Source organism: Bufo gargarizans, chromosome 4 (assembly GCF_014858855.1).
Source record: "Bufo gargarizans isolate SCDJY-AF-19 chromosome 4, ASM1485885v1, whole genome shotgun sequence".
Lineage (NCBI taxonomy): Eukaryota > Metazoa > Chordata > Amphibia > Anura > Bufonidae > Bufo > Bufo gargarizans.
In genome coordinates, this window is record NC_058083.1 from 158,178,864 (window position 1) to 158,204,748 (window position 25,885).

Sequence of the window (25,885 nt, forward strand, 5' to 3'; positions counted from 1 at the left end):
GCAAATAGACCTCTAGCACAATTCCCTTAAAATATCGCATCGCATACAGTTATCGCAATTTTTAGGGCCCTAATTGCAATCGCACAAAATTCCCATATCGTGCAGCCCTACTAGGCGCTATTAAGCCCAAGACAGTTCCTGCTGCCCTTGGAATGACAAGCCGATGCACTACTAGGGGTAGGAAACCTCCGGCACTCCAGGTGTTGTGAAACTATAACTTCCAGCATGCATACTTGGTCTTCTCTTCTAAGAACTCACATAGAAATGAATGGGAATGCTGGGAATTGTAGTTTCACAACAGCTGGAGTGCCGAGGGTTGCTGATTCCTGCACTAGACTGTCTAAAGCTTATATTATACCTGCAGATTTTGCAGGCAATTATTTTTCCCCAGCAATCACATCGCTAGAGTAGGAGCCGGCTTTATTACATGCAGTGCTCTCCTCCACAGTATGGGGATGAGCGACCGCTAATGCCATCTCTAGTCTCAGTGCTGAATCCTTGTTTGCCGAGGGCAGAGCGCTGATTACACGGCATGATCTCCTGCAGTCAGAGGATTTTTAGACCTGATAAAATATTCAGATTGCTCATTCATCATGTAATCGTCGGCAGTATTACACTTGAAGGTGTTGGCCATATTCTGGCTACTTTTGGCCAATGTGTAGATAGGATGACTATAAGACAATCACTAATGTAGCCTTCGTTGATTTTCTGTGCAATTTTCTTTATCTCATAAGTCGTGTTCCCTTGTTGGGCAAATTCTGTGTTGTCCACAAAGGAGACCTGTCCATAAGACAGCTGCTAAAGGAGGGTCCAAGGCAAAATAACTCCAGACACATCACTCGGCCGTCTCCACACAAGTCCAGCACATCTGCCATCTGCACTTACAATGTTGAGAGTTCAGTGCAGGTTCAGTGTATTTTAACACAGCAGACTGAATGATTTGTCTGGTCACATGACTGTCCGTCAGCGGTCATTTATAGACTGACCTCTGTGTGGACAGCACAAAAGACTTGCCCAAAAAGGGAGACTACTTTAGGAAATAAAGAAAATGGTGCAAAACATCAACAAAGACTATATTAGAAAGTGCCATATAGTCATCTTAGAAACTTATTGGTCAACAGTAACCAGAAAGTGACCAACTCCTGTAACGATTATCTGCAGGTGTAAGTGCGGCCATCTTGGATGACTGAAGATGAGCCCAAGAATTAGTAGATTTGTAGCTCTTCAAAATTGAGTCTCCAAATGAATGTTCAAATTTTATCCCCAGTTAATGCAATTTTCTCTGCAGAGTTTGCAGTATAGATTACATCGCATATGGGAGTCTGCAAATCTAAACTGCAGTGGAAAATCCACATGCACGTTTCACCCTTTGCATTGCATTAATTTATAATATAAATATATATATATATATATATATATATATATATATATATATATATATATATCAATTTTTTTTTGGGGGGGGGGAGTTGTCTCGTGTGTTTTTTTTTTTTTTCTCTTTGCAGCGTGTGGATATTTCTTGACCTCCACATTATTGATACTGTAAAGTGCTGCAGCAAAAACAATGCAACAGCACTCTGCAAACACAAATAATAAAAAGTAAATACAACAGTGCCATACTCGATATAGAAAATGTACTAATGCTATGTTATAAATGTGAGATTCTTGGCAAATGTTTTCTACAAAATTATTTGTTCCACTCCACCACCGGCGAGATGATCTCTTTAGGACAGGAACCTACACTAAATACTACCTCTGCTGGTGCCATCCTGGCCTCCATTAAATTCAGGGAATGTAGGTTCCACATGCATTCTGAGCCCACTCTGTAAAGCACGGTACACACAAATTTATTATTAACCCAAGAGTCACCATGGCTTAAAGAAGTGCTCTGACAAAAATGTTTATTCTAAAGTATAGGGAAGGTAATCTTGCTGGTGACTATACTTTTGAGTTCTGCTCCCTTGTGGTTCTCCGCTGTGTCATGTGGCAGACACTGAATCTCCAACTGACCCAGTGTCTTACTTGAGGGCAGGAAGTTAGTTCCTCTATTTCCTGATTCATTCAACTGATATCGAGGCTGGCATAGGAATAAATGTTTCTTTTGTATGGATTAACAAGCTATTCTGCTATATAAAGCACCACCAAAGAGAGTTTTGGCGTGAGGATTAAGTACAAGGTCCTTGATGACTGCAGAAAGAGGAGTGAGGAAGTCACAGGAGTGCTGGTCATCTATAGTAGAGTGCGTCACTTGGAGAGTTGGTGTCGTCACATGACATAGCTGAGGACTGGAAGGGAGTGGATAACTCTGAAATACGGGGACCAGTAAAAAGATTACCTTCACTACAGTTTACATCATGTACCTTTTCTAAAGAGCCCCAGAATAAAACTTAGTTTTAATGCTTCTTTAACCTTTATGCACCTCTCAACGTGACCGTACATCAATGACTGACTGGTATCGGAGAGAACGCTGATCATGTTAATTTAACCACTCTGATGCCATGCTGAATAGTGACCCCCCCCCCAGCATTTGGGAAGTTAAACAGAGGGAGGGGATGCCCTATAACCACGCGATTGGTTCACCCACAGCTTATTCACAGGACTCCAGTCTGTTGCTGTGGCAGCCTGGGTCCTTGTGAACACTCTTAGGCCTTCCATAGCAAGCTGCTTGTTAAGCCCTGCCTGTGGCCAGTAAAGAGGCTGCAGTAGTATACGGTTTCAGTTTATGGTATAGGTGATCGAAGGATTGCATGTTCAGTTCCCATAAGGGGGGTAAAATGACAGAAAAAAAAAAATCTGCGCTATTAACCCCTTAAGGACCAGGCCATTTTTAACCTTAAGGACTACACTGATTTTTGCAAATCTGACATGTCACTTTATGTGGTGATAACTTTCACTTATCCAGGCCATTCAGAGATTGTTTTCTCGCCACATATTGTACTTCCTGACAGTGGTAAATGTGAATCATAATATTTCATTATTTATTTAAAAAAAAATAACCAAAAATTTGCAACTTTCCACATTTTAAATTTCTCTGCTTTTAAAACAGATAGTGATACCTCATGTATAATAGTTATTACTTTACATTCCCCGTATGTCTACTTCATGTTTGGATCATTTTGGGAATGCCATTTTATTTTTTGGAGACGTTAGAAGGCTTGAAGTTTAGAAGCACTTTTTAAAGGCCCACTAAAGTCTTATTTTTTTATATTTTGGGCTAGTTAAATTCCTTATACTGCGATATATGAAAATATAATGCTCTTACTTTCCTTCAGCAGTTTCTTCTAAAAACAAACTTTTATAATATGTAAATGAGGTCTCTACCAGCCAGTAGGGAGTCTACTTGCTGGTAGCCGCCGCAAAAAAACGCCCCCTCGTCCTGTTGATTGACAGGGCCAACCACGATCTCCTCCGGCCGGCCCTGTCAGCATTTCAAAAATCGTGTTCATTCGGCGCAGGCGCTATGAGATAGGCGAGCCTCCTCAGCACTCACTCAGTGCGCCTGCGCCGATGACGTCTTCTTTCGGTGATGTCATCGGCGCAGGCGCACTGAGGGAGTGCTGAGGAGGCTCGCCTCCTCATCTCAGAGCGCCTGCGCCGAATGAACACAGGCACACGATTTTTGAAATGCTGACAGGGCCGGCCGGAGGAGGAGATCGCAGCTGGCCCTGTCAATCAACGGGGGAGGGGGGGTTTTGCGGCGGCTACCAGCAAGTAGACGCCCTACTTGCTGGTAGAGACCTCATTTACATATTATAAAAGTTCGTTTTTAGAAGAAACTGCTGAAGGAAAGTAAGTAAGAGCATTATATTTTATTTTCATATATCGCAGTATAAGGAATTTAACTAGCCCCAAAAAAAAATAAAACTTTAGTGGGGTGACAGAAGCCCTTTAAGGACCAGTTTAGGTCTGAAGTCACTTTGTGAGGCTTAGGCTCCTTTCACACTAGCGTTCGTTGGTCCGCTTGTGAGCTCCGTTTGAAGGAGCTCGCGAGCGGACCCGAAAGCCTCCGTCCAGCCCTGATGCAGTCTGAATGGAGCGGATCCGCTCAGACTGCATCAGTCTGGCGGCGTTCAGCCTCCGCTCCGCTCGCCTCCGCACGGACAGGCGGACAGCTGAACGCTGCTTGCAGCGTTCAGCTGTCCGCCTGGCCGTGCGGAGGCGAGCGGATCCGTGTTCAGACTTACAATGTAAGTCAATGGGAACGGATCCGCTTGAAGATGTCACCAATTGACTCAATCTTCAAGCGGATCCGTCCCCCATTGACTTTACATTGAAAGTCTGAACGGATCCGCTCAGGCTACTTTCACACTTAGAATTTTTTCTAAGTTATTAATGCAGACGGATCCGTACTGAACGGAGCCTCCGTCTGCATTAATATGATCGGATCCGTTCAGAACGGATCCGATCGAACGCTAGTGTGAAAGTAGCCTTACATAATAGAAACCACCCAAAAATTACCCAATTTTAGAAACGACACCCCTCAAGGTATTCAAAACTGATTTTACAAACCTTGTTAACCCTTTAGGTGTTCCACAAGAATTAATGGAAAATGGATCTGAAATTCCAGAATTTCACTTTTTTGGGTAGATTTTCCATTTTAATCATTTTGTTTTTCCTTTAACAGCAAAGGTTAACAGCCAAACAAAACTCAATATTTTTTGCCCTGACTCTGTAGTTTACAGAAACACCCCATATGTGGTCGTAAACTGCTGTATGGCCACACAGCAGGGTGCAGAAGGAAAGGATTGCCATATGGTTTTTAGTGGGCAGATTTCACTGGGATAATTTTAACTTGCCATGTCACATTTGAAGACCCCCTGATGCACCCCTAGAGTAGAAACTAGAAAAAATTGACCCCCATGTAAGAAACTATAGGATAAGGTGGCAGTTTTGTTGGTACTATTTTAGGGTACAGATGATTTTTGGTGCCCTATATTAAAATATTTGTGAGACAAGGTAACAAAAAATAGCTGTTTTGGCATTTTATTTTTTGTTTACAACATTAATCTGACAGGTTAGATCATGAGCTATTTTTATAGAGCAGGTTGTTACAGGCTGCGACAATACCAAATATGAATACTTTTTTTGGTTGGTTATTTCAGTTTTACATAAAGCATTTTTGAAAAAAAAGGTGTGTGTGTGTTTTTATTTTATTTTATTTTTATTATTTTTTTGCGTCTCCATAGTCTGAAAGCCATTTTTATTTGTTGACGATTGTCCTATGTAGGGGCTCATTTTTTGCCGGGATAAGTTGACTGTTAGGTACTATTTTTGGGGGCATCTGCCTTTTTGATCGCTTGGTGTTGCACTTTTAGTGATGTAAGGTGACAAAAATGGCTTTTTTTGATGGTGTCTATCGGATGGGGTGGATCATGTGATATATTTATAGAGCCGGTGATACCTAATGTGTGTGTTAAAAAAAAAAAAAAAAAAAAAATATATATATATATATATATATATATATATATATATATATTAAACTTGTGAGTGTCTGATCCCCTCTGCAATGCATTACAGTACATCTGTATTGTTATGCATTGCCTGTTAGTGTACTACTCTGTGTAATACACTAACAGGTTGCCTAGAAGACCCAGCCTGAGGCTGGATTTCCTAGGCACCCGTAGAAGGCAGGTCCTATTACCGTGCAATGAATTGGGCAACTTTTGACACATCGAGTCCCCGCCACAGCAGCGCGGGGACTCGATGCGCTCCCTCACCCGCCGTAAACCACTTCGATGTCATGGTCAGAGCGGACCACGGCATAGAAGGAGTTAATCCGCTGGCTTTTACTGCAATGTCGGCGGATACAGCAGGGTCCACAGCGACTGCAGGGCCCCTGCAATGATCGGGCGTGCACTGCTCCAGTGCCCGCCCGCCTTGCATATACGGTGGAATGTATTCTGGCAATGCAATGTAAAAAATAGTTAGGAGTTGTGAACCCTGTTGGAAAAACTGTCCCATTTGCTTTTTTGTGGTAAAATGGAGTAAAAAAATTCATTTTTATTTGTAAAAAAAAAGAAGAAATTTAACCAAAAATTTAGCAAATTTCCAAGTTTCAATTTCTCTACTTCTATAATACATAGTAATGCCTCCAAAAATAGTTATTAATTTACATTCCCCATATGTCTACTTCATGTTTGGATCATTTTGGGAATGCCATTTTATTTTTGGGGGACGTTACCAGGCTTAGGCAAATCTTGAAATTTTCAAAAATCCACTTTTAGGACCAGTTCAGGTCTGAAGTCATTTTGTGAGGCTTACATAATAGAAATCACCCAAAAAATGACCCCATTCTAGAAACTAAACCCCTCAAGGTATTCAAAACTGATTTTACAAACTGTGTTAACCCTTTAGATGTTCCACAAGAATTAATGGAAAATAGAGACCATTTCAAAATTTCACTTTTTTGGCATATTTTCCATTTTAGTAATTTTTTTTCCAGTTACAAAGCAAGGGTTAACAGCCAAGCAAAACAATATTTATGGCTCTGATTCTGTAGTTTACAGAAACACCCCATATATGGTCGTAAACCGCTGTACGGGCACACGGCAGGGCGCAGAAGGAAAGGAATGCCATACGGTTTTTGGAAGGCAGATTTTGCTGGACTGGTTTTTTGATACCATGTCCTATTTGAAGCCCCCCTAATGCACCCCTAGCGTAGAAACTCCCAAAAAGAGACCCAATTTTAGAAACTACGGGATAGATTGGCAGTTTTGTTGGTACTAGTTTAGGTTACATATGATTTTTGGTTGTTCTATATTAAACTTTTTGTGAGGCAAGGTAACAAAAAAATTGCTGTTTTGGCAGTTTTTTTTTTTTTTTTTGTTATTTACAACATTCATCTGACAGGGTTAGATCTTGTGGTATTTTTATAGACCAGTTTGTCACCGACGCGGCGATACCCAATATGTATACTATATATTTTTTTATTTATTTAAGTTTTGCACTTTTGCAGTTTTTTATTTATTTAAGTTTTGTTTGTTTTAGTGTCTCCATAGTCTGAGAGCCATAGTTTTTTTTTTTTTTTTTTTTCAGGTTTTGGCCGATTTATCTTGTTTAGCGTATGATTTTTGCGGGATGAGATGACTGTTTGGCACTATTTTGGGGTGTATATGACTTTTTGATCACTTGCTATTACACTTTTTGTCATGTGAGGTGCCAAAAATTTTTATTTATTTCTTTACACCGTTTTTTTTTTTTTTTCACGGTATTCACCTTTAGGGGTTAGGTCATGTGATTATTTTTATAGAGCAGGTTATTACAGACACGGCGATACCTAAAATGTATACACTTTTATTTATGTATGTTTTACACAATAATATTGTTGCATGATGAGGTGACTGTTTGGTACTATTTTGGTGGGCATACGCCTTTTTGATCGCTTGCTTTTGTACTTTTTGTGATATAAGGTGAGAAAAAAAAAGGTTTATTTAGCACAGTTTTTATTTTTTAGTGTTCATCTGAGGGGTTAGGGAGGGAAGGGGGGGGGGGGGGGGGGGTTGTGGCCTTAAGTACCAGGACATCATGACGTACCGGTACGTCATGTGTCCCCCAAGAGGTTAAGCCCATGTTTTTTCCCCCGTTTTCCAGTACAAATTGTGACATTAAATAGTACTAAAAGTACATCTTGTCCTGCAAAGAAGGCCTCGTACGACTGAGTTAACAGGAAAGTAAAAAGTCATGGCTCTTGAACTACAGAGGTAAAATATGTGGCAAAAAAAAATCTTTTTTTTTTTTTTTTTTTTCTTCCCCATTCTTCATATTTCCAAAACTGCTATTAGTTGAATGGTGCAGAATTTCTCGCAGAAATGCTATGGGGTTGTCCCAAATTTCATTCTGTGTATTGCAAAGGGTGAAATCAGTGGCAGAAATCGGAGACACAACTTTGTATGCTGAAGATTCTAAGGGACACTTCTATCAGAATGGATGTTTTTATTTATTTTTTTCAACCCAGTATTCATGGAAGCCAACACAAATGATAAAGGGGAATTTACACTGCACCTACTAGAAGACAATTATTGGTAAGAAAGTACTCCTTTACTTGCACCGAGCACCTCGGCTGTATGAGGATAAGTGATGACTAATGCAGATCACTGTTCACACACACATTTGGCTATATCTGGAACTCCCATGGAAATGAATGGACCGGCCACGCACATGCGCAACCGGCGGCTCCGTTCATTTCAGGGAGGTACGGGCCCCCTGTTCTTATGGTGGGACTCGCAGAGGTAGGACCCTCGGTGATCTTGCTGTGGATAGGGGATAACATAATGTAACAGGAATTTTAAAGTGTCTCTGAAAAAAAAAAAAAAAAAAAGTTTTGATATTTCATAGGGACATCTCAAAGTTTTGATTGGTGGTCTAAGTGCTGAGGCCCCACAGATCACTAGAAGGAGGTGAGAGAAGTGCTCCCATAGCGTACTCTCCTTGCTGCAAACAAAATAGACTTTCTGTTGAGCCTGTCTTCTGTGTATGGGCCTTGTTTTTTTGTACGAGTTGTAGTTTTCATTTTGGGATACTTTGTAACTTATTAACTTTCTTGAGTGGGATAAAAAAAAAAATTCTGCCATTGATATACTCTGTATGGATTCCATCAATTCCTCTTTGGATGTCTTGTTTCGATGCAGTTGTGTTTTTGGTGGGGTAGTTAAGGACAGAGGGAGCCTTCTCACGCTAAGGGCCCGTTGATGCGACCACATGGCTGCCCGTGTTGTGGACTGCAAACAGCGGGTCCCCAAAACACAAGCACCAGCCATGTGAACGCCATATTGCAGGTGCAGACCCACTGAATTCAATGGATCTGTCATCCAACAAGATACAGCAAAAGATAGGCCATTTGAGGAGGCTTGAATCCGAAAATGTTTCAGTGGGCTTCTGATCCATGCTCCACACCGCAAAAGATAGTATATGTCCGATTTTTTTGTTTGTTTTTCACCTCAGAGCCTCTGCAGTTGCCGGCCAGTGCTGTGTAAATCACCAAACTGATCCTCAAATGCACATGTGCTCATTCTCTTCTGACCCCTGCAATGTGCCCAAACAGTTTACGACCACTTATGGCATGTTACCGTATTCATGGGTAAAAAATAGTCGGGTGCTTTTTCTTCTGGTGCCCCTTGTGAAAATGAAAAAATGTAGGGCGTACAGAAACATTTTATTGGGAAAAAATTTAATTTTCAATTTTTACAACCTGTGGGATCAAAGTACTCACTATACCCTTCAATAAATCCCTTAAGGGATGTACTTCTGGGGGGTTTTCCACTGTAGTGGTACATGGTTTTTTCAAATGGAACATAATGCCCGAAAACCATTCTAGCTAATCTGCTCTCCAAAAATCATATGGTGCTGCTTCCCTTCTGAGCCCTGCGATGTGCCCATACAGCAGTTTACAACCACATCGGGGTAATAAATATTAAGGTTTGTTTTGCTGTTAACACTTGCTATGTTACAGGAAAAATTGAAATTCTGCAAGAAAGTCCTCTCCATTTTCCTTTTAATTCTTGTGTAAAATCTAAAGAGTAAACAGATCGTAAAATCAGTTTTGAATAATTTGAGGGGTGTGGTTTCTAAAATAAGGGTCATTTCCTATTACATATGCCCCTTAGTCACTTCAAAACTGAATTTGTCTTTAAAAAAGATAAATTTTTTTTCAATTCTAAGCCTTCTAATGTCCTAAAAAAAATTTGATAAAGTAGTCATATAGTGAATGTTCATTGATAACTATTTTGAGTTATCACTATCTGTCTTAAAAGCAGAGACATTCAAATTTAGGGAATTGTAAAGTTTGCCAAATTTTCTATAAACTTTGGATTTATTTTTAATAAAGGTAAAATGTATCGACTCAAATGTACCACTAACCTGAAGTACAGTGTGTCATGATAAAACATGCTCAGTCGTTTGAATACGTAAAAAGCATTCCAGACTTACCACTTAGTGACACATGTCAGATTTGCTGAATTTGGCTGTGGTGAAGTAAAAAAAAAAAAAAACTGTCTCTGAAAAGAGTTTAATGTTTTATATAGGTGTATAGAACCTATTCAGAACATATACAGGCAGTTCTTTTCCCCTTATTAGTATTTGCTCTGATATGTATTGTCAGATGTGAGACCCTATATAGACAGGTTCATTTACACAAGTCTCCCTAACGGATGTGTTGGGACTTTGTTCAATTATTATTTACAATTGGCCACTAGGACCATCAGTGTCCCTTGATTTGCACGTGTTACTAATTTTAAAAAATAGCTTTTATTTCTTGTCATTAAACAGTGACAGCTGACAATTTTAATTATAAGGAAATAGAGTTCTAAGCGAATTTTTTAATGACAAGAAATAAAAGCTATTTTTTAAAATTAGTAACACGTGCAAATCAAGGGACACTGATGGTCCTAGTGGCCAATTGTAAATAATAACCTATATAGACAGGACTGTCTTTCCAAATCATGTCCAGTGAATTGAATTTACCACAGGTGGACTCTAGACAAAGTGTAGAACCATCGCAAAGATGAACATGAGAAGAATTTCTGTATTTGTGAAAGAGATAGATAGATAGAGATATATATATATATATATATATCTATTTTAAACCCTAAGGCTACTTTCACATTAGCGTTTTCAATTCCGCTATTGAGATTCGTCACAGGATCTCAATAGTGGAAGAAAACACTTCAGTTTTGTCCCCATTCATTGTCAATGGGAACTGAAAGAAATGGAACGCACCAAAATGTATTCCGTTCCGTTTGGCTGCTTCCCCAACGCGGACAGAAAAACTCTGCAAGACGGATCCGTCCTAACACACAATGTAAGTCAATGGTGACGGTTCAGTTTTCTCTGGCACAATAGAAAACGGATCCGTCCCCTATTGACTTTCAATGGTGTTCATGGCTATAGAAGACATAATACAACCTGATCTGTTCATGACAGAGGAATGCGGTTGTATTATGGTAACGGAAGTGTTTTTGCAGATCCATGACGGATCTAATGTGAAAGTAGCCTTATATGATATCATTCGGTTGAACCTATTGCTTTCAGCAGTAACAATCTGGTGTGAATGAAGCCCATAACAGGATGGGGATCAAGCATGCTGGATTTTAACTGCCGAATCCTTATGTTCTCAGGACAGAGGTATCTGGCAGCTGTTTTCTCCCCATTTTCTCTGCACCCTCGGCCAAGCGAGCCAGAGAGCCATCAACCACCAATTATCTTATGTATGTCCCGTTTAAGTCTACTGTTACCCTTTTGTTTTCTGCACAGGATTGTATCTAGGATCGCAAATTAGTGATTTATTTTTTAAATTTCCTATCTGGGATTAATTACAAAGATATATGTACCATAAATGTCATCTATTTAGTTATTCACACGGTTTTGACCTTTCCTATTATTTGCATATAACTTTGTTTCAGTACTGTACTGGGCGAGCACGCCTTACAATTTTAGAAGGTATTGGCTTCTATGAACCGAAGTTATTGCTTTGCATGTTTCACGAGACTTTGCGTAATAACTTCATAAATGAATTTCTACTGTGAAAAACCATTAACCGAACCAGATTTTATAAAGTTATTACACAAAGCAAAGTTTTTTATGCAAATTTACTTTGGATGTTTCATCCGCACCATACGTAGCGCTTTCGATAAATTCCTACATAACTCGTGTGGATTTTCCGTGGAAATTATGTCGGTGGAAAGTTTAAATCTGCACCAAAATCCACACTATTTCAATCCAGAATTGCTACAGGTGGTTTACACTTTTCCTACAGCAATTCCGCTACATGTGCATGTAGCCTTAGTTTCCCCTGCTCTAATAAGGTTGGAAGTTACAGAATGAGAGGTGTGTTGTTTTTTTTTTTTTTTTTTTTATTTATTGTAAATAACACCATAGTTGCAAAACGATAAACGCTGCGTTTGTCACACAAATGTAATGGTAAAGGTAACCTGTCATGTTGAACATGGTGGATGTCTGTTGTAGAGCAGGAGGAGCTGAGCAGATATATCGTTTTGTGGGGGGAAAAAGTTCAGTATACGGTAACTTGCAATTTATACATTTAATTTTCTGCTCGTTCTGGGCTTTAAATGAGGGGTCCTATTATATTCCCCATATGACTGTGCATACAGAGATAGGACTGCTTTCTTGACTTCAGAGCCCAGAATGAATTGTTCTCTCCTTCATGTTGTTCCCAGACTGTTTTTACTGTCTTGTAATTCAGTGGGGTATTTTTTTTTTTTTTTGCAAGCGTGATACTATATCTGGGGATTTTTGTGTTGAGGAAATATATTTTAGGCAGCATTTATACGACTGCAATGTTTTGCGGTCCACAAAACGCTGATATCCGCTGATGCTGATCACCATGTGGACCCATTGACTTCAGTGGGTCTGTGTTCTGCATGTTGTCACAAAGTAAAGGATGAGTCCTATTCTGGAGCGGCGTGGATGCAGAACGCCAGAACATGTGAATGCCCCCTTAGCGCTCATGCACACGCCTGTAAGGGTTTTGCGGGTCCACAAAACATGAATCCCTGCCAAGTTCATTCCGCCAATTATTTTTTTTTTTTTTTACTTATGTAGACGTTGTTTTGATGGGCCGCCGAACGGACGTGTGGATGCGGACTTCACACAGTGTGTTGTCCACATTTTGTGTGACCCCATTGAATAGGTCCGTTTCTGACCGGACACTACTGCTGTCTGCATGAGGCCTCTTATATTTGAGGCTGTTCTCAGTATTCAGGTTACTGTGAATGTTGTGGTAAGTTAGTCTGTAAAGCACAAGAAAGATTGCATCAGAATTGGCTTCCTACGAACCCAGTGTGTTTACTAGACTGTGAGCCCCAATCATATCCATCTCTTCTACAGCGCTGCAACATATGTTGGTGCTTTATAAAAGCCAAATATATATTTAACTATCATTTAGATTTTTACGTTGTACTGCAGTTTATATATTTTTGTTTCATGTTAACGTGTGCTAGGGTGAAGTTGAACAAATCGCGATGATGAAACCTAAAGGACAAACTGAGCATGATGAAGGAATGCTGGAATATTTAGAAGACATTATTGGCTCGGAGAGATTGAAGGAGCCAATTGAACTTCTTTGTCGCAGAGTTGAAGCCTTAAATCAGCAGAGAGGGGAAAAGGTAAGTTATTGTTTTCCGTACCGATCTCGGCGATGCTTAGAAATGTGATCCTTAAAGAGAATCCAGTGCAATCTGCAGGCAGCATGTTACAGAGCAGGAGGAGCCGAGCAGATGGGAAAATAGTTGTTGTTCTCTACAGAATGAGCAGTCATGGGGGGGGTCCTGCTCCAGTGATTGGGGAATTGGAGAAATGCTTTATGCCATATCTGTACAAACTAATGTAAGTAGCTGCAGTGTAGAAATGCATCCGTTGGCAGTGAGTGAAGATACAGTAGTAAAATAGGAGATCAAACATTTGAAGGCTGCAAAAAGAAAAAATACTGTTTCTCGCCCAGTTTCCTTGGGGGACACAGAAGACCTTGGGTATAGCTCATCTCCCTAGGAGGCGTGACACTAAGTGAAAACTGTTAAGCCCCTCCTCCACAGCTATACCCTCAGCCTGGAGAGAGAGACTGCCAGTTTTTGCTTAGTGTCCAAGGAGGCAAGACACTCCCTGCTACTGCAGGGCTGTTTTCTCCTGTTTAGTTTTAGTTTTGCTTTTTACTTTTTTTCTTTTCTTTTTCTTCAGATCATCAGGGACAACAGAGACGCACTAGACCTCTCTGTTTCTCCCGGGGTTGAGCTGCGCCAGTGCCGGCATCCGCACTGCTGCCTCCCCCACAGAAGACAAGGTGGACCAGGGCAGCCTAGCTCCCCTGCATCCCGCCAGCGTAAGGGTCGCCCGCACGCCAAGTCCCTCTTCCAGCGTCCTGCCACTACGGTGCCAGTAGCTGAAGGGGCGACCCTGCTGGAACAGACCGAGGGTGAAGACGGCTATGGTGAGAGATTGGCTTCTCCAGCCCTACGTCCCCCCCCCTCACCCCTCACCCCTCACCCCACCCCGGTCTCCTGCGTGCCTGACCCCCATACTGGGCCTCTGGACCCTTCTGTCCCTGCTAGACTAGGCTGGCCCCTGGGCTGCCGCAGGGCGACATTCTGCTCCCTCTCTCCTGGTCTCCATAGGACATTAGCACCTTCTCTCTGCAAGAAGGATGCCTAGGGAGCTGCAGAGGTCCGCACCTAGCTGCCCCTGACGGAGGGGTTATGCAGGCTTCCCACCCTCACTGGCACCCGGTCTCAGGTCTCCCTCTCTTACCGGCCACTGCTTCAGGGCCAGGGGGCCCGCGCCTTGCTGCCCCTGACCCTCCTCTACCCTCATGGGCACCGGTCCAAGGGCAAGGTGGTTGTGGCTGCCGGCCATATGGTGCAGTGAAATGGCTGCCGGGCGCAGGGTCCTCGCTTCCGGGCTGCGGGGTGGGCACCCGCGGCCTGCAAATGAGCGCTATGCTTCAAGCCCCCGGCCGACCGTCGGAACATTCCGGTCGGCCGGGCGCAGCGAAATCAGGGTCCCCGGCTCTTCCGGCCCGCGGGGTGGGCATCCGCGGCCGGTATGTGCAGGCGCCGCTCCGTAGGCCCGGCCGGTATTTGAATACTGTGCGGCCCCGGTCAGCCGGGCGCCGCTACAAATTTAGGCCCCGGCTTCACGGCCTGCTAGGCCGCAAAATTCCGGCCTCTGTTGGAGGGGGCTGGAACTTCTCCAGGCGCGAATTCTTCGCGCCTGGAGGTTCCCCCGCCCCCAGGGGATCGCAGCGCCGCCCCCCAGGCCGGATCCCTGTTAACCCTTTGGGTACAGGCCGGCTTCGGATGGGCCTGTGTGGCTGCCCCCCCCTTTTTTTCCCTGCTTCTCAGGGATTCTGTGCCCCTATAGGTGGCTCACCTTTCTGCCTCAGTGAGCAGTATATATATATATATATTATTTATTTATCTATTATATATACCTTGTGGGCTGCGCAGGACGCTGCAGCCTGATCTCAGTAGTGCTGCCTGTATACATGCCCCCCTTCCATAGGCGGCATGTCGCGCTCCCCGGCTGCGGCGCTGCCAGGGTCATTTTCCCCTTCTAGGCGTTTTTCTTGCCCTCTTCCGCGATACGGCGCTGGTCAAGTGCATGCGGCCCTTTCTGTAGGCAGGATTCGTCACCCTCTCCAGTTATGACGCCTGCCATGTGCAGGACCCCCCTCCTCGGCGGGATACTGCACTCTCCCTGGCTGCGGGTTGGCCTTGTGCATGAACCCCTCTTCATTGGCAGACTACGGCAGTTTCTCCGGATACGGTGCTGGCCATGTGCACGGCCCCCTTCCACAAGTGGGACGCTGCCTCTCACTGGTTTCGTTGCCGATGATGTGCATGACCCCCATCATTCTTAAGCGGAATACTGCACTCACCGGATACGGTGCTGGCCATGTGCACGACCCCCTTCCATAGGTGGAACGCTGCACTCTCACTGGATTCGCTGCTGACCATGTGCGTGACCCCCTTCCATAGGCGGAACGCTACACTTGTGCGTCGCTGACGCCCATAGGCATGGCTCCCTTCCGTGGACGGCATTCGGCACTCTCACTGGATTCACTGCCAGCCATGTGCATGACCGCTTTTCCATAGGCGGTACGATGCGCTCTCATTGGATTCGTTGCCGGCCTTGGGCATGCCTCCTTCCCTGTGGCGGCATACATACACTCCCTCGGTCGGTGGTTGTTCTCTAACCGGTACGTTGTTGGCCATGTGCATGAACCCCATACGTGGCGGGGTGCTTGCACTCTCACTGGATCCGCTGCCGGCCGTATGCATGACCACTCTTCCGTGGGCGGTGTACGCACTCTCACTGGTTTCGCTGCCGGCCATGGGCATGCCTCCTTCGGGTGACATACACACATTCTCACCGACTGCTCGCACTCTCCCTGGATGCGATGCTGGCCATGTGCATGACCCCCCCCCCCCCCCCCACTTTTTCTGGGCGGCATACTACACTCTCACCGGATACGTTGCTGGCCTTGAGCATGGCCCTCTAACATGGGTGGAACGTTTACGCTCCCATTGTATACGGTGCTGGCCTTGTGCGTGACCACCCCTCATTCCTGGGCGGAAATTTGCACGCTCACGAGGTTCAAGGCTGTTCTTGTATGTGCTGTGTTGGACTTGCACATGTTTCCCTTTATTAGCGGAGTTGTTACACTCTCACGAAATTTCGGTGTTGGGTGGATTGTTGCACACTCACTTAATGCTAGGATAGCCCTGTGCATGTCCCCCTTTCACTAGGTGGACTTCCTGCTGGATACTGTGTGGCTATGTGCATGGCCCCCTTCTGGGCGAAGTATGGTACGCCCTACTTCTCTGACGTAGGTACGACCTTGGGCATCACCCCCCTTTTTGGGGCGGGCCTTTGCACTCTTACAGACTACAGTTTGCCAGGTACATTTCCCCCCTTTCGGGGCGGTCAGTTTGCGTTCCATCGCATAAAATACTAGTCTTGTGCATAACTCTTTTTCAGTTTGCACTTTGCACTTCCGTAGATTCTGTGGCGCTCTGTGGCTGGCCCTCTTCGCTGAGTGATATTTTTGCAGTGAGCGGACGCTCTCGTGCGTTGTTCGGGCCGCGTATGCCTCCTCGTTCCGTAGGTGGGTTGGCCTCACTGCTTACGGGGCTACTCGTACGTATGCCTCCTTTCCTCCTGCGACATATTTATTATCTTGGGAGTCGGTGGTTGCAGCAAGACTTGCATTATTCTCTTCAGAGATCATTCTGTCCACCTGTGTGAGCCTCAGGTGTTGTCCAATGAACAACAAATGAATACCTTTTATATATATAAGTAAACGGGCTCTACCTGCTCGCTACTGCACCGAGCTGGGCGGTGCTCATTCATTTCGTTGGCCCTTCCGCCCGGGGAGTGTTCGTGGTTCCTAGATACGTACCCATTCGTCCTCCCGTGGCATTGTTTCCCTGCGCTGGTGGTTACATGGTCGAGAGTGCTGTCTGCAGCGCCCGTCGCATTCTATGTTGGCTCTGGCGGGACTACAGTCCCCTCACCTACTACTATTTCCTCCTCTGCGAGTGCGGTGTGGTATGATTCTTTCCGGTTGGCGCCCTCGGCGTTCAGTCTGCTCTGCTACCAGGTTCGGCCACTCTTCTTGGGAAGGTCATCCAACTTCTCTTGGGTGCTCGCTTACCCAGGTCCGGAGGACCTCCACCTTGGGTTCTTCAGGGTATTCGCCTTCTGCGAGGCGGTGAACCGGGCGTCTCAGTGTAGCGGGGTTCTGCCTTTGAGCTGTCCTATGGCTTCTCTGTTACCCACTCCTCCTTTCGTTTGGAGGGTGTTATGCCGGCCTCTTTCTCGACTGCCTTTTCTCGCCGTCTCTGTTTGGCTCCCACTCGGTACGGATCACTCCGAATGTGGCTTCTGTTCCGGCCACGCTTCAGAGGCTGTTCCTTCACTGCCCTCCCCTCTGGGGAGAGCATGGTTGTTCATGTTGATGGTTCTGGTGTTCCTTTTGGCCTCGTACTGTCCCCCTTGTTCAAACTGGCTGTACTTGCTGTGTGCCTATTTACCGGGTCTACCGCGTTCTGTCCTCCCGCTGGGTGCAGATTGCGTTTTTTCCATTCTAGGCAACGTTTCTGCTATGGACTTACCTTCTCGGTAACTTGGGAGGACTACCATTTAGTCAAGATTGTCTTTAGATCCCCCACACCGGGACTGTAGTCCGTCTTCCTGTGGTGGCTACATCGGCTTGGGCTTTAGCCTGTCTTGTACTGGCATCTGGCGGTTGCTGGACGGACCCTTTGGTCCCTGTCTGTCTGTCCTTCTGCTCCCCCACTCCGGTGGATACGGAACACCTTTGTTCGGGGCCGACGGGACCAGTTCTACGACCGTTCTGCCCGGGTTACTGGTCTGCGCCTGTTCATTGGGTTTTCGCCCGCTTGCCCAGGCGACTATTGTGGGCTCGCTAGTGTCACTCCTGGCCGTGTTTTCGTCCAGGATCTGTGGTAGGAATTAGGGCTTTCCTTGGGGTTCTGTGGGAAGCTGGGCGTTCCCCCACTCTGCCTTTCTCTCTCCATGGTTCTGTCTTTCTCCAGTCCGGCCTGGACCTGGGACTGGGACTCTGTTGCTTGAAGTATCAGTGTCTGCGCTGTCCTTCCTCTTTCAGCGTTCCCCGCCCCTCTGGGCCTGTCAGGACCTTCTTCCGTGGAGCGGCTCTTGGTTTCCTTTTGTACTGCCCTCCGGTACCGCCCTGGGAACTACATACTGGGCTCTTGGCGCTCCAATCTTTCCCTTGGAACCGTTACAGCAGTTCTCTCTACTCCTTCTGTCCTGTACGGTTGTGTTTCTGTAGTCATCGTGTCTATGACGGGTGCCTGAGTGGCGGCCCTTCTTGTTCCGAGCCTTCTGTCTTTCCCCAGGACAGGGCTGTTCTCCATTCGGTCTCTTCCTTCCTTCTGAAGGTGGTGTTCGTCTTTCCTTTCATCAAGGCAGTCGTCCTCCCCTTCTCACCCCCGGGAACGGACACTTCGCCGTTTTGGACGTTGTTTGGGCCTTGCAGTTTTTCCTTGGGGATCTCCGACTCTTGTCGACGTTTGGTCTCTTGTGTTTCCAGGAGGTCCGCGCAGAGGGTGGATGGCCTCCAGGGTGGCTTTCCTCCGCTTTCTCGGAGTGGCTTTTGCTGTGGTTGCCGCACCAAGGGCAGGGTTCTGCTTTTGGTGTCGCCATTCATTTCACCAGAGCTGTCGGTTCCTCCTGGGCCGGAGACATTAGGCTTCGGCCATGCATTTGTGCAAGGCGGTCACTGGTCTTCCTTGCACACCTTACCGAGTTCTGCAGGGTGCATACTCGGGCTTCGGCGTATGCTGCCTTGGGCCGCCTGGTCGGCAGGCGGCGGTTTTTTGATGCCTTCGGGTGCTTCGCCTTGGTGCTGTGGTCCCTCCCCTCTTGGACTGCTATTGAACGTCCCAAGGTCTTCTGTGTCCCCCAAGGAAACTGGGCGAGAAAACGAGATTTTTGTATAACTTACCAGTAAAATCTCTTTCTCGCTCTTTCCTTGGGGGACACAGCACCCACCCATTCTTTGTTTTTCTTGGCACGGTTTCCGAGTTGTTTTACCCTTTGGGTAGTTGGCTTGTTGGTTCCACTTTTGGACTTTGCCTTTTTTTCACTACTTGGACACGCAACTGGCAGTCTCTCTCTCCAGGCTGAGGGTATAGCTGTGGAGGAGGGGCTTAACAGTTTTCACTTAGTGTCACGCCTCCTAGGGAGATGAGCTATACCCAAGGTCTTCTGTGTCCCCCAAGGAAAGAGCGAGAAAGAGATTTTACTGGTAAGTTATACAAAAATCTCGTTTTTATGACTCTTGTGTGCCCTTTTGAACAGCTCAATAGAGTGAAATTAGTGGAAAAAGAAAAGGATGCACTGGAAGGAGAGAAAAATAAAGCCATAGAATTTCTCACTTTGGAAAATGAAGCATTTAAAAAGAAGAGTCAGATCTGCCAATATTACATGTAAGTGACATAATGGGATGTAAGGAAAGCTGGTGCACATGACTGGTCTAGCTACACGGTAACTAGTCGGGTTACAAGTTGTCGTATGAAGTCATCGGACTGTCCACGGCATGGCTGACATTTATTAATGAAAGCATGCTCCAGAATTTTGGTTCATGCACCTCAGTAATGTTAAAGACCAGGAGTGCAGAACCTTTGTTGGTCTGGGGGCCGCATTGTCACATGGCTGTATTTCAAGAGGCCACAAAAAAGGTGGTAGGCGCTTGTTTGCGTCAGCCCATTAAATAGGCCGGTTTAAAGTGAATCCAGCGCACTAATCGCCAGCGCAGTCATTCCTGCCTCATTCTGTTCTATTGATTATCGGTTGCAGATTCCTGACTACACAGGGAGATGTGCTGACTGCAGTTGTAAATCTTTGATTCTAAATAAACGAGTGTACGTATCAATGTATGCTCATTTAGTGGCTGAACACTGCTATGGTTATATGGGCCAGTTACTGGGAACCACAGTTATGAACACTTGTTCACAGTAATTGGCCCAAAAATCCTGCAATGTAATAGGGGCTTGAAGCGCTTGTGTCACAAAAAATATTCTAGATTTTTCAAACCAGCACCTTGATCTGAATAGTTTTCTAATTGCTTGTAATTAAAATTCTAGTATAGCCACAGAGCCATGTTTGTTCTTTTCCTTAATCGTTGTCTACCTGTCTGAGGTGGTCGCACTTGCTTATTTAAATCCTCAACTGCCACTTGCCGTAGCTTTTTAGAAGCTGTGGCAGTTACAGGGAAAGAGCTGCAGCAGAAAGGACACACCCCCTGAGCTGCGAGCCTGAAATAAATCTAACAGATCAACAGGAGCAATAAAGGGGGGAGATCTCTGGATCCATGTGAGGTTAGCTTTGTTAGAAAGATATTGTCATGTACTATATTATATCTGATGTCGGATTTTAATTTTTTTCATCAATCATGGTATAACCCGTTTAAGGCTAGTTTCACACTAGTGGCAGGTCGTTTTAGCAGGTTAACAGCCTGTCGGATCCGCCCTGCCACTAGTTCACGTGTTCCCCTGGACTGCCGCTCTGTCCCCATTGACTATAATGGGGGGCGGAGTTCCGGCGGCAGCACGGCGTGAGGCAGCCGGACTAAAAGTACTGCATTGCGGATCCGCGATTCCATTCCCGAAAAAAAAAAAATAGAACATGTCCTAATCTTGTCCGCAATTGTGGACAAGATTAGGCATTTTCTATTAAGTGTCGGCGATGTGCAGTCCACAAAATGTGTAACACACATTGCCGGTGTCCATGTTTTGCGGGTCCGCAAAACGCACACGGACGTGTGAATGGAGCCTTATCTGGAGTCTTTTTAAGCAGTCTAAGTATTATTAAAACTGTCTGTGTGTGAATATGGAGACTCCATAAGTACTGAACTACATGAAGGCTTTTGGTATTTTTAGTTATTTTAACTATCATGCTATAGTTGCAGTCCTAGGAATACTTGAATTTTGAGTTCACATGTTACAGTCAAATAGTGTTTTGTTTTCTGATTTGAACCTAAAAATGTAGTTTTGCACAAAACGAGTGTGAGCTCGCAAAGGGTGTGTTTTCACAAGCCATTTTTTATAGGAAAGAGTCTATATATGTGGGTGTATATAATACTATAAGTGTGTGTGTGTGTGTGCATATTATCTGCTGCCTAGTTTCCAAAGGGAGAGGATCATGCTCTGCTTCAGTATGTCACAGTACATGTTGGCATTCTTTGTGCTCCTCACCTAGATGCCACCACCACACACGCTTGACACCATCTGAACCAAATAAGTTTATCTTGGTCTCATCAGATTCCAGGACATGGTTGCAGTAATCCATGTCTTTAGTCTGATTGTCTTCAAACTGATTGTGGGCTTTCTTGTGCATCATCTTTAGAAGAGAATTTGATGCGGTGTATGGTCTGAGCACTGACAGGCTTCAGAGCCAGTTGCCTGTTTGGAAAATGTAGAATCTTTCAGGACTCTACCCCTTTTAAGATAAAAATAAATAAATACAATACATTTAGTTGTCACTAAAGTACATGTATAAGGTGAAGGGTTTGTTTGCTTCTTGGTATTTAATGATATTTTCAAATAATGACTGGATTCTTACCAATAATTACCTTTCCAATTGTTTTTAAGACATGATTTACAGAAACGTACTAAGGATATGGAAGGTCAAAAACAAAAAATTCAAGAAGATACTAAGGAGATCAGTGAAAAAAGTGCTTCGCTATCTGAAGAAATGAAAGAGAAGAATAAAGCTTTGAAAGATGTTGAAAAGTAAGTTTTTCTTTTTATCATTCTGCCTTCCATGCTTTAATAGATTGCAATAAGTTGTTTAAAAAATGTTTCTCATTTAGGCAGATTAATAAAATCACCAAGTTTATTGAAGAGAATAGGGAAAAATTTACTCAGTTGGACTTGCAAGATGTTGATGTACGTGAAAAGCTGAAGCATGCAAAGAGCAAAGTAAAAAAGCTACAAAAGCAACTTCAAAAAGACAAGGAAAAGGTAATGTTTGAGTAATGAGCACTGGTTTTTAGTTTTCCCATATTGTGTGGCACTGTACTGTTAGGCATCTACTCACTGGGGAAAACACATTTTAATGACTAAAGGGATTTGACTATATTAGTATGCATTTTGTTTGAGGAAAATAAGTTGTTACTCTTTTTATAGGACAGTATATAAAATGACTGAATAATACATTGGTTTTATTCCTTTTTTGCTTTAATAGGTAGAAGAATTAAGAAGTGTCCCTGCCAACAGCCAGAAGATAATTGAAGAGGCAAGCAAAAAAAAGGAAATTCTAGAAAAGCAAAAAGAAAAGGAGGAGGAAAAGTTAAAAGAGGTTATGGATAGTCTGAAAAAAGAAACCCAAGGTTTACAAGAGGAAAAGGAGGTTTGTAACTGTATATTTTTAATGCAATAATAAGAGCCTAAAAATAACTCTCTGGTGCATGAACGCATTCACATACATCATAGGATTTAGGTAGCCAATACATCTAGAAATGTTTGAGAAGTTTAATAAAATCCTGCACTAAGTCCATTTATTACAGCTAATGAGGTTATTTTTTATAGAATGATGGAAATCATAATCTAAATATCAACTGAAATATACATGGAGTGCCTGGCAAGAATGGGGCATAAATATGACCTAACCAAAGTATGAGTTGAACATGACAGAAAAATAAAGAACTGAAGAGAGATTGCAAGTGAGAGAAGAATTTTGGCAAGATCCTCTTAAAGTGTAGCTTTTAGTTAAAGGGGTTATACGCCTTTTTTTTTTTTTTTTCTTCTTTCTCTTACTGATGATTCTTTGGATAGATCATCAGCATCTGATCGGCGGGTGACTGGTACCCAGGACCCCTGCCGATCAGTTGTTTGAGAATGCCATGACGCTGCCTTCTCAAACAGCTGAACGGTAGGGGTCCCGGGTGTCAAAATCTGCCACTTAGACGGTGGCAGAAACCTCAGTGATTGTTCGGCTTGGATATTGGCCCACTCGTTCCGGTTGGCAGCTTACTGTCCCTTCTTGGTGCAGTCGTGGCTTTTAACCACCAACCTGCGAACTGCAGTGCAGAAACCAACTGGCCGCTGGAATTATGGCGCAGTGTCTGTGCCAAAATTCCACCATGTGAACTGGTCCTAACATGTCTTCTTCCTCTTGCTTTGACATCCCCACTCCTCCCTTTCACACACTAAACAAGGAAGTAAAAAAGGGCCTGCTGTTTTTGACTGTGTCCCAAATATGGAACCAGTATGTTTTAAAAGCGGCCTACGAACAACATTTATCACTTATCCACAGCATAAGGGCTCATGCACACAAACGTTTTTTGCATTCCGTATACGGAACCATTCATTTTGACGGGTCCGCAAAAGATGTGGACAGCACTCTGTCCTGTCCGCATTAGTTGCTCCGTTCCGTGGCCCCGCAAAAATGATGAGGCATGTCCTATTCTTGTCCGTTTTGTGGACAAGAATAGGCATTTCTATAATGGGCCTCCTGTTCCGTTCCGCAAATTGCGGAAGACACACGGGCGGCATCCGTTTTTTGCGGACCGCAAAAAACTGCACGGTCGTGTGCATAAGCCCTGAGTGAGAGATGATTGCTGGGGGACAGAGTCCCTTGTTGAATAGAGCAGCGTACATGTATGATCGCTGCCCCATACACTTTGGAGAGCTGTAGTCAGCAGTCCTATAAAAGTGTATGGAGCAGTGATCACGTTTACGAACCACTGCTCCATTCACACAAGGGACTTGCTTGTGATCTTTGTGCATTCTAGCAGTTTGACCCCTGGCAGCCATGGACAGGTTGTTTGCGAGCCAGCCCTTTTAAAGGGATTGTGCCACCCATTTATAGCCTTAGTTACTGGAGGTCCCAGTGGACAGAACCCCCCCCCCCCCCCCCCCCCCCCCCCCCCAAAATCGATCGTATAGTCATTTCTATCCTGTGGATTGGGGCTAACTTTAAAAAAATAACAAAACCTCTTTGTTATATGCTACAGGTTTAGTGTATGCCTTCTGTTGGAGTAGATTGGTTGAGGTACATTGTTAATAGAAGACATGATCATTTGTTAAACGTATTCTAATTGCTTGAACCTACAATATTACCATGTAGGTAAAAGAAAAGGAACTGATGGAGTTGAACAAGAGTGTGAATGAAACACGTTCAAAGATGGATGTTGCACAGTCTGAGCTGGACATTTATTTGAGCCGTCATAATACAGCATTGTCCCAGTTAAATAAAGCTAAGGAGGCATTAAACAATGCTTCAACCACACTGAAAGAGAGAAAATCCGCCATCAAGGAACTGGAGATAAAGCTGCCCAAGTCTGAGGAAGATCTTAAAAAGGTGTGTGTGTGTTTTTTTTTTTTATTGGCATTCATCTGCTGAAATGTTCTCAGATTTGGAGTTTCTATTTGATTGTGTCTGTTTTTACTATAATGTCATCAAGCAAATTAGATTCTTCCTTATAAGTCATGATAGATATTTAAATTGACACACTAATTCAAACCATGCATGCTCTCATTTGTGTGAGGACCTTTCCACTGCAGGAGGATTGTTTTGAAGTTGCCATCCGCTTGTATTCTGTAAATTGCTCTGAATATGAAGTTTGGAACCACATCTGCCACATGTGAACTTTTTTTTTTGGAACTGAAGGATCGCAGACCCACTCAAGTGAATGGGTCTGCGATCCCCATGCGCCTGCCCCATGGACGGTGCCCGTGAATTGCGGTCCACAGCACAGGCTTCTCACGTTTGTGTGAACGAGCCCTAAGATGTGCAGCCAGGTAGATGTTTACCTTTTTCAGGACATGTCTGTTCACTCAGTGGAAAAAGCATTAGACTTGCAACGTTTCTCTACAACACAAACAAATGTTTTCTATTTCATCCTAAAGAGTCAAGGCTTGAACATATGCTTCATAAAATATTTTTACAGAAAGAGAGCGAGTTTGAGTCACTTGTGCAAGAAGAAATGGCTGTAAAGAATGAAGTCCGAGTCATGCGTCAAAAAGTGGAAGAAGGAAGAAGTTCTTTATCTGCAAATCGTAGTAGAGGAAAAGTCCTTGATGCTCTGATTCAGCAAAAGAAGTTGGGAAAAATCCCAGGCATCTATGGGAGATTGGTATGTTTCTATTTCATGTACGGTCTCTTAAATGTATTAAGGTTAAATGTAGCATTAATTGGTGGAATGAGCTTAGAATGATCCCTTGATTTTTATTTATTTATTTTTGCTTACTTATAATCCCTACACTGCGATTTTATGGCTACATGATCTAATTACTCATTTTGGTCCTGTAGATTTTGTTAAAAACATGCTTTTAAAATATGCAAATTACCTTGCTACCAGCAAGTAGGGCGGCTACTTGCTGGTAGCAGCCGCATCCTCCGATCCTAAAGACGCCACCTCCGCTTTGTGATTGACAGGGCCAGGGAACGGAATCGTTCTCTGCTGGCCCTGCCTGTTTGCATTCAAAATCTGGCGCCTGCGCCGCGGCCGTACCTGTCTTCAATCGGCGCAGGCGCACTGGGAGGCGGGCGCTCCATCCTCAATGCGCCTGCGCCGATGACGTCACATCTACACCAGGCGCATTGAGGATGGAGCGGCCGCCTCTCAGTGCGCCGATTGAAGAAAGGTACGGCCGCGGCGCAGGCGCCAGATTTTGAATGCAAACAGGCAGGGCCAGCAGAGAACGATTCCGTTCCCTGGCCCTGTCAATCACATTTCGGAGGGGGCGTCTTTAGGATCGGAGGATGCGGCTGCTACCAGCAAGTAGCCGCCCTACTTGCTGGTAGCAAGGTAATTTGCATATTTTAAAAGCATGTTTTTAACAAAATCTACAGGACCAAAATGATTAATTAGATCATGTAGCCATAA

At 44.2% G+C, this 25,885-nt stretch overlaps 1 protein-coding gene across 1 annotated transcript in view; it reads left to right on the forward strand.

Annotated features, from left to right (window-relative positions):
* Window positions 1–25,885, forward strand: part of SMC4 (structural maintenance of chromosomes 4) — a 47,982-nt gene that overhangs the window by 7,363 nt on the left and 14,734 nt on the right. The window contains exons 6-12 of the mRNA XM_044292052.1: window positions 12,954–13,118; window positions 19,354–19,481; window positions 21,645–21,785; window positions 21,866–22,016; window positions 22,240–22,404; window positions 24,124–24,357; window positions 24,947–25,132. Coding sequence (XP_044147987.1) covers window positions 12,954–13,118; window positions 19,354–19,481; window positions 21,645–21,785; window positions 21,866–22,016; window positions 22,240–22,404; window positions 24,124–24,357; window positions 24,947–25,132 — 1,170 coding nt within the window. The remainder of the gene's footprint in view (window positions 1–12,953; window positions 13,119–19,353; window positions 19,482–21,644; window positions 21,786–21,865; window positions 22,017–22,239; window positions 22,405–24,123; window positions 24,358–24,946; window positions 25,133–25,885) is intronic.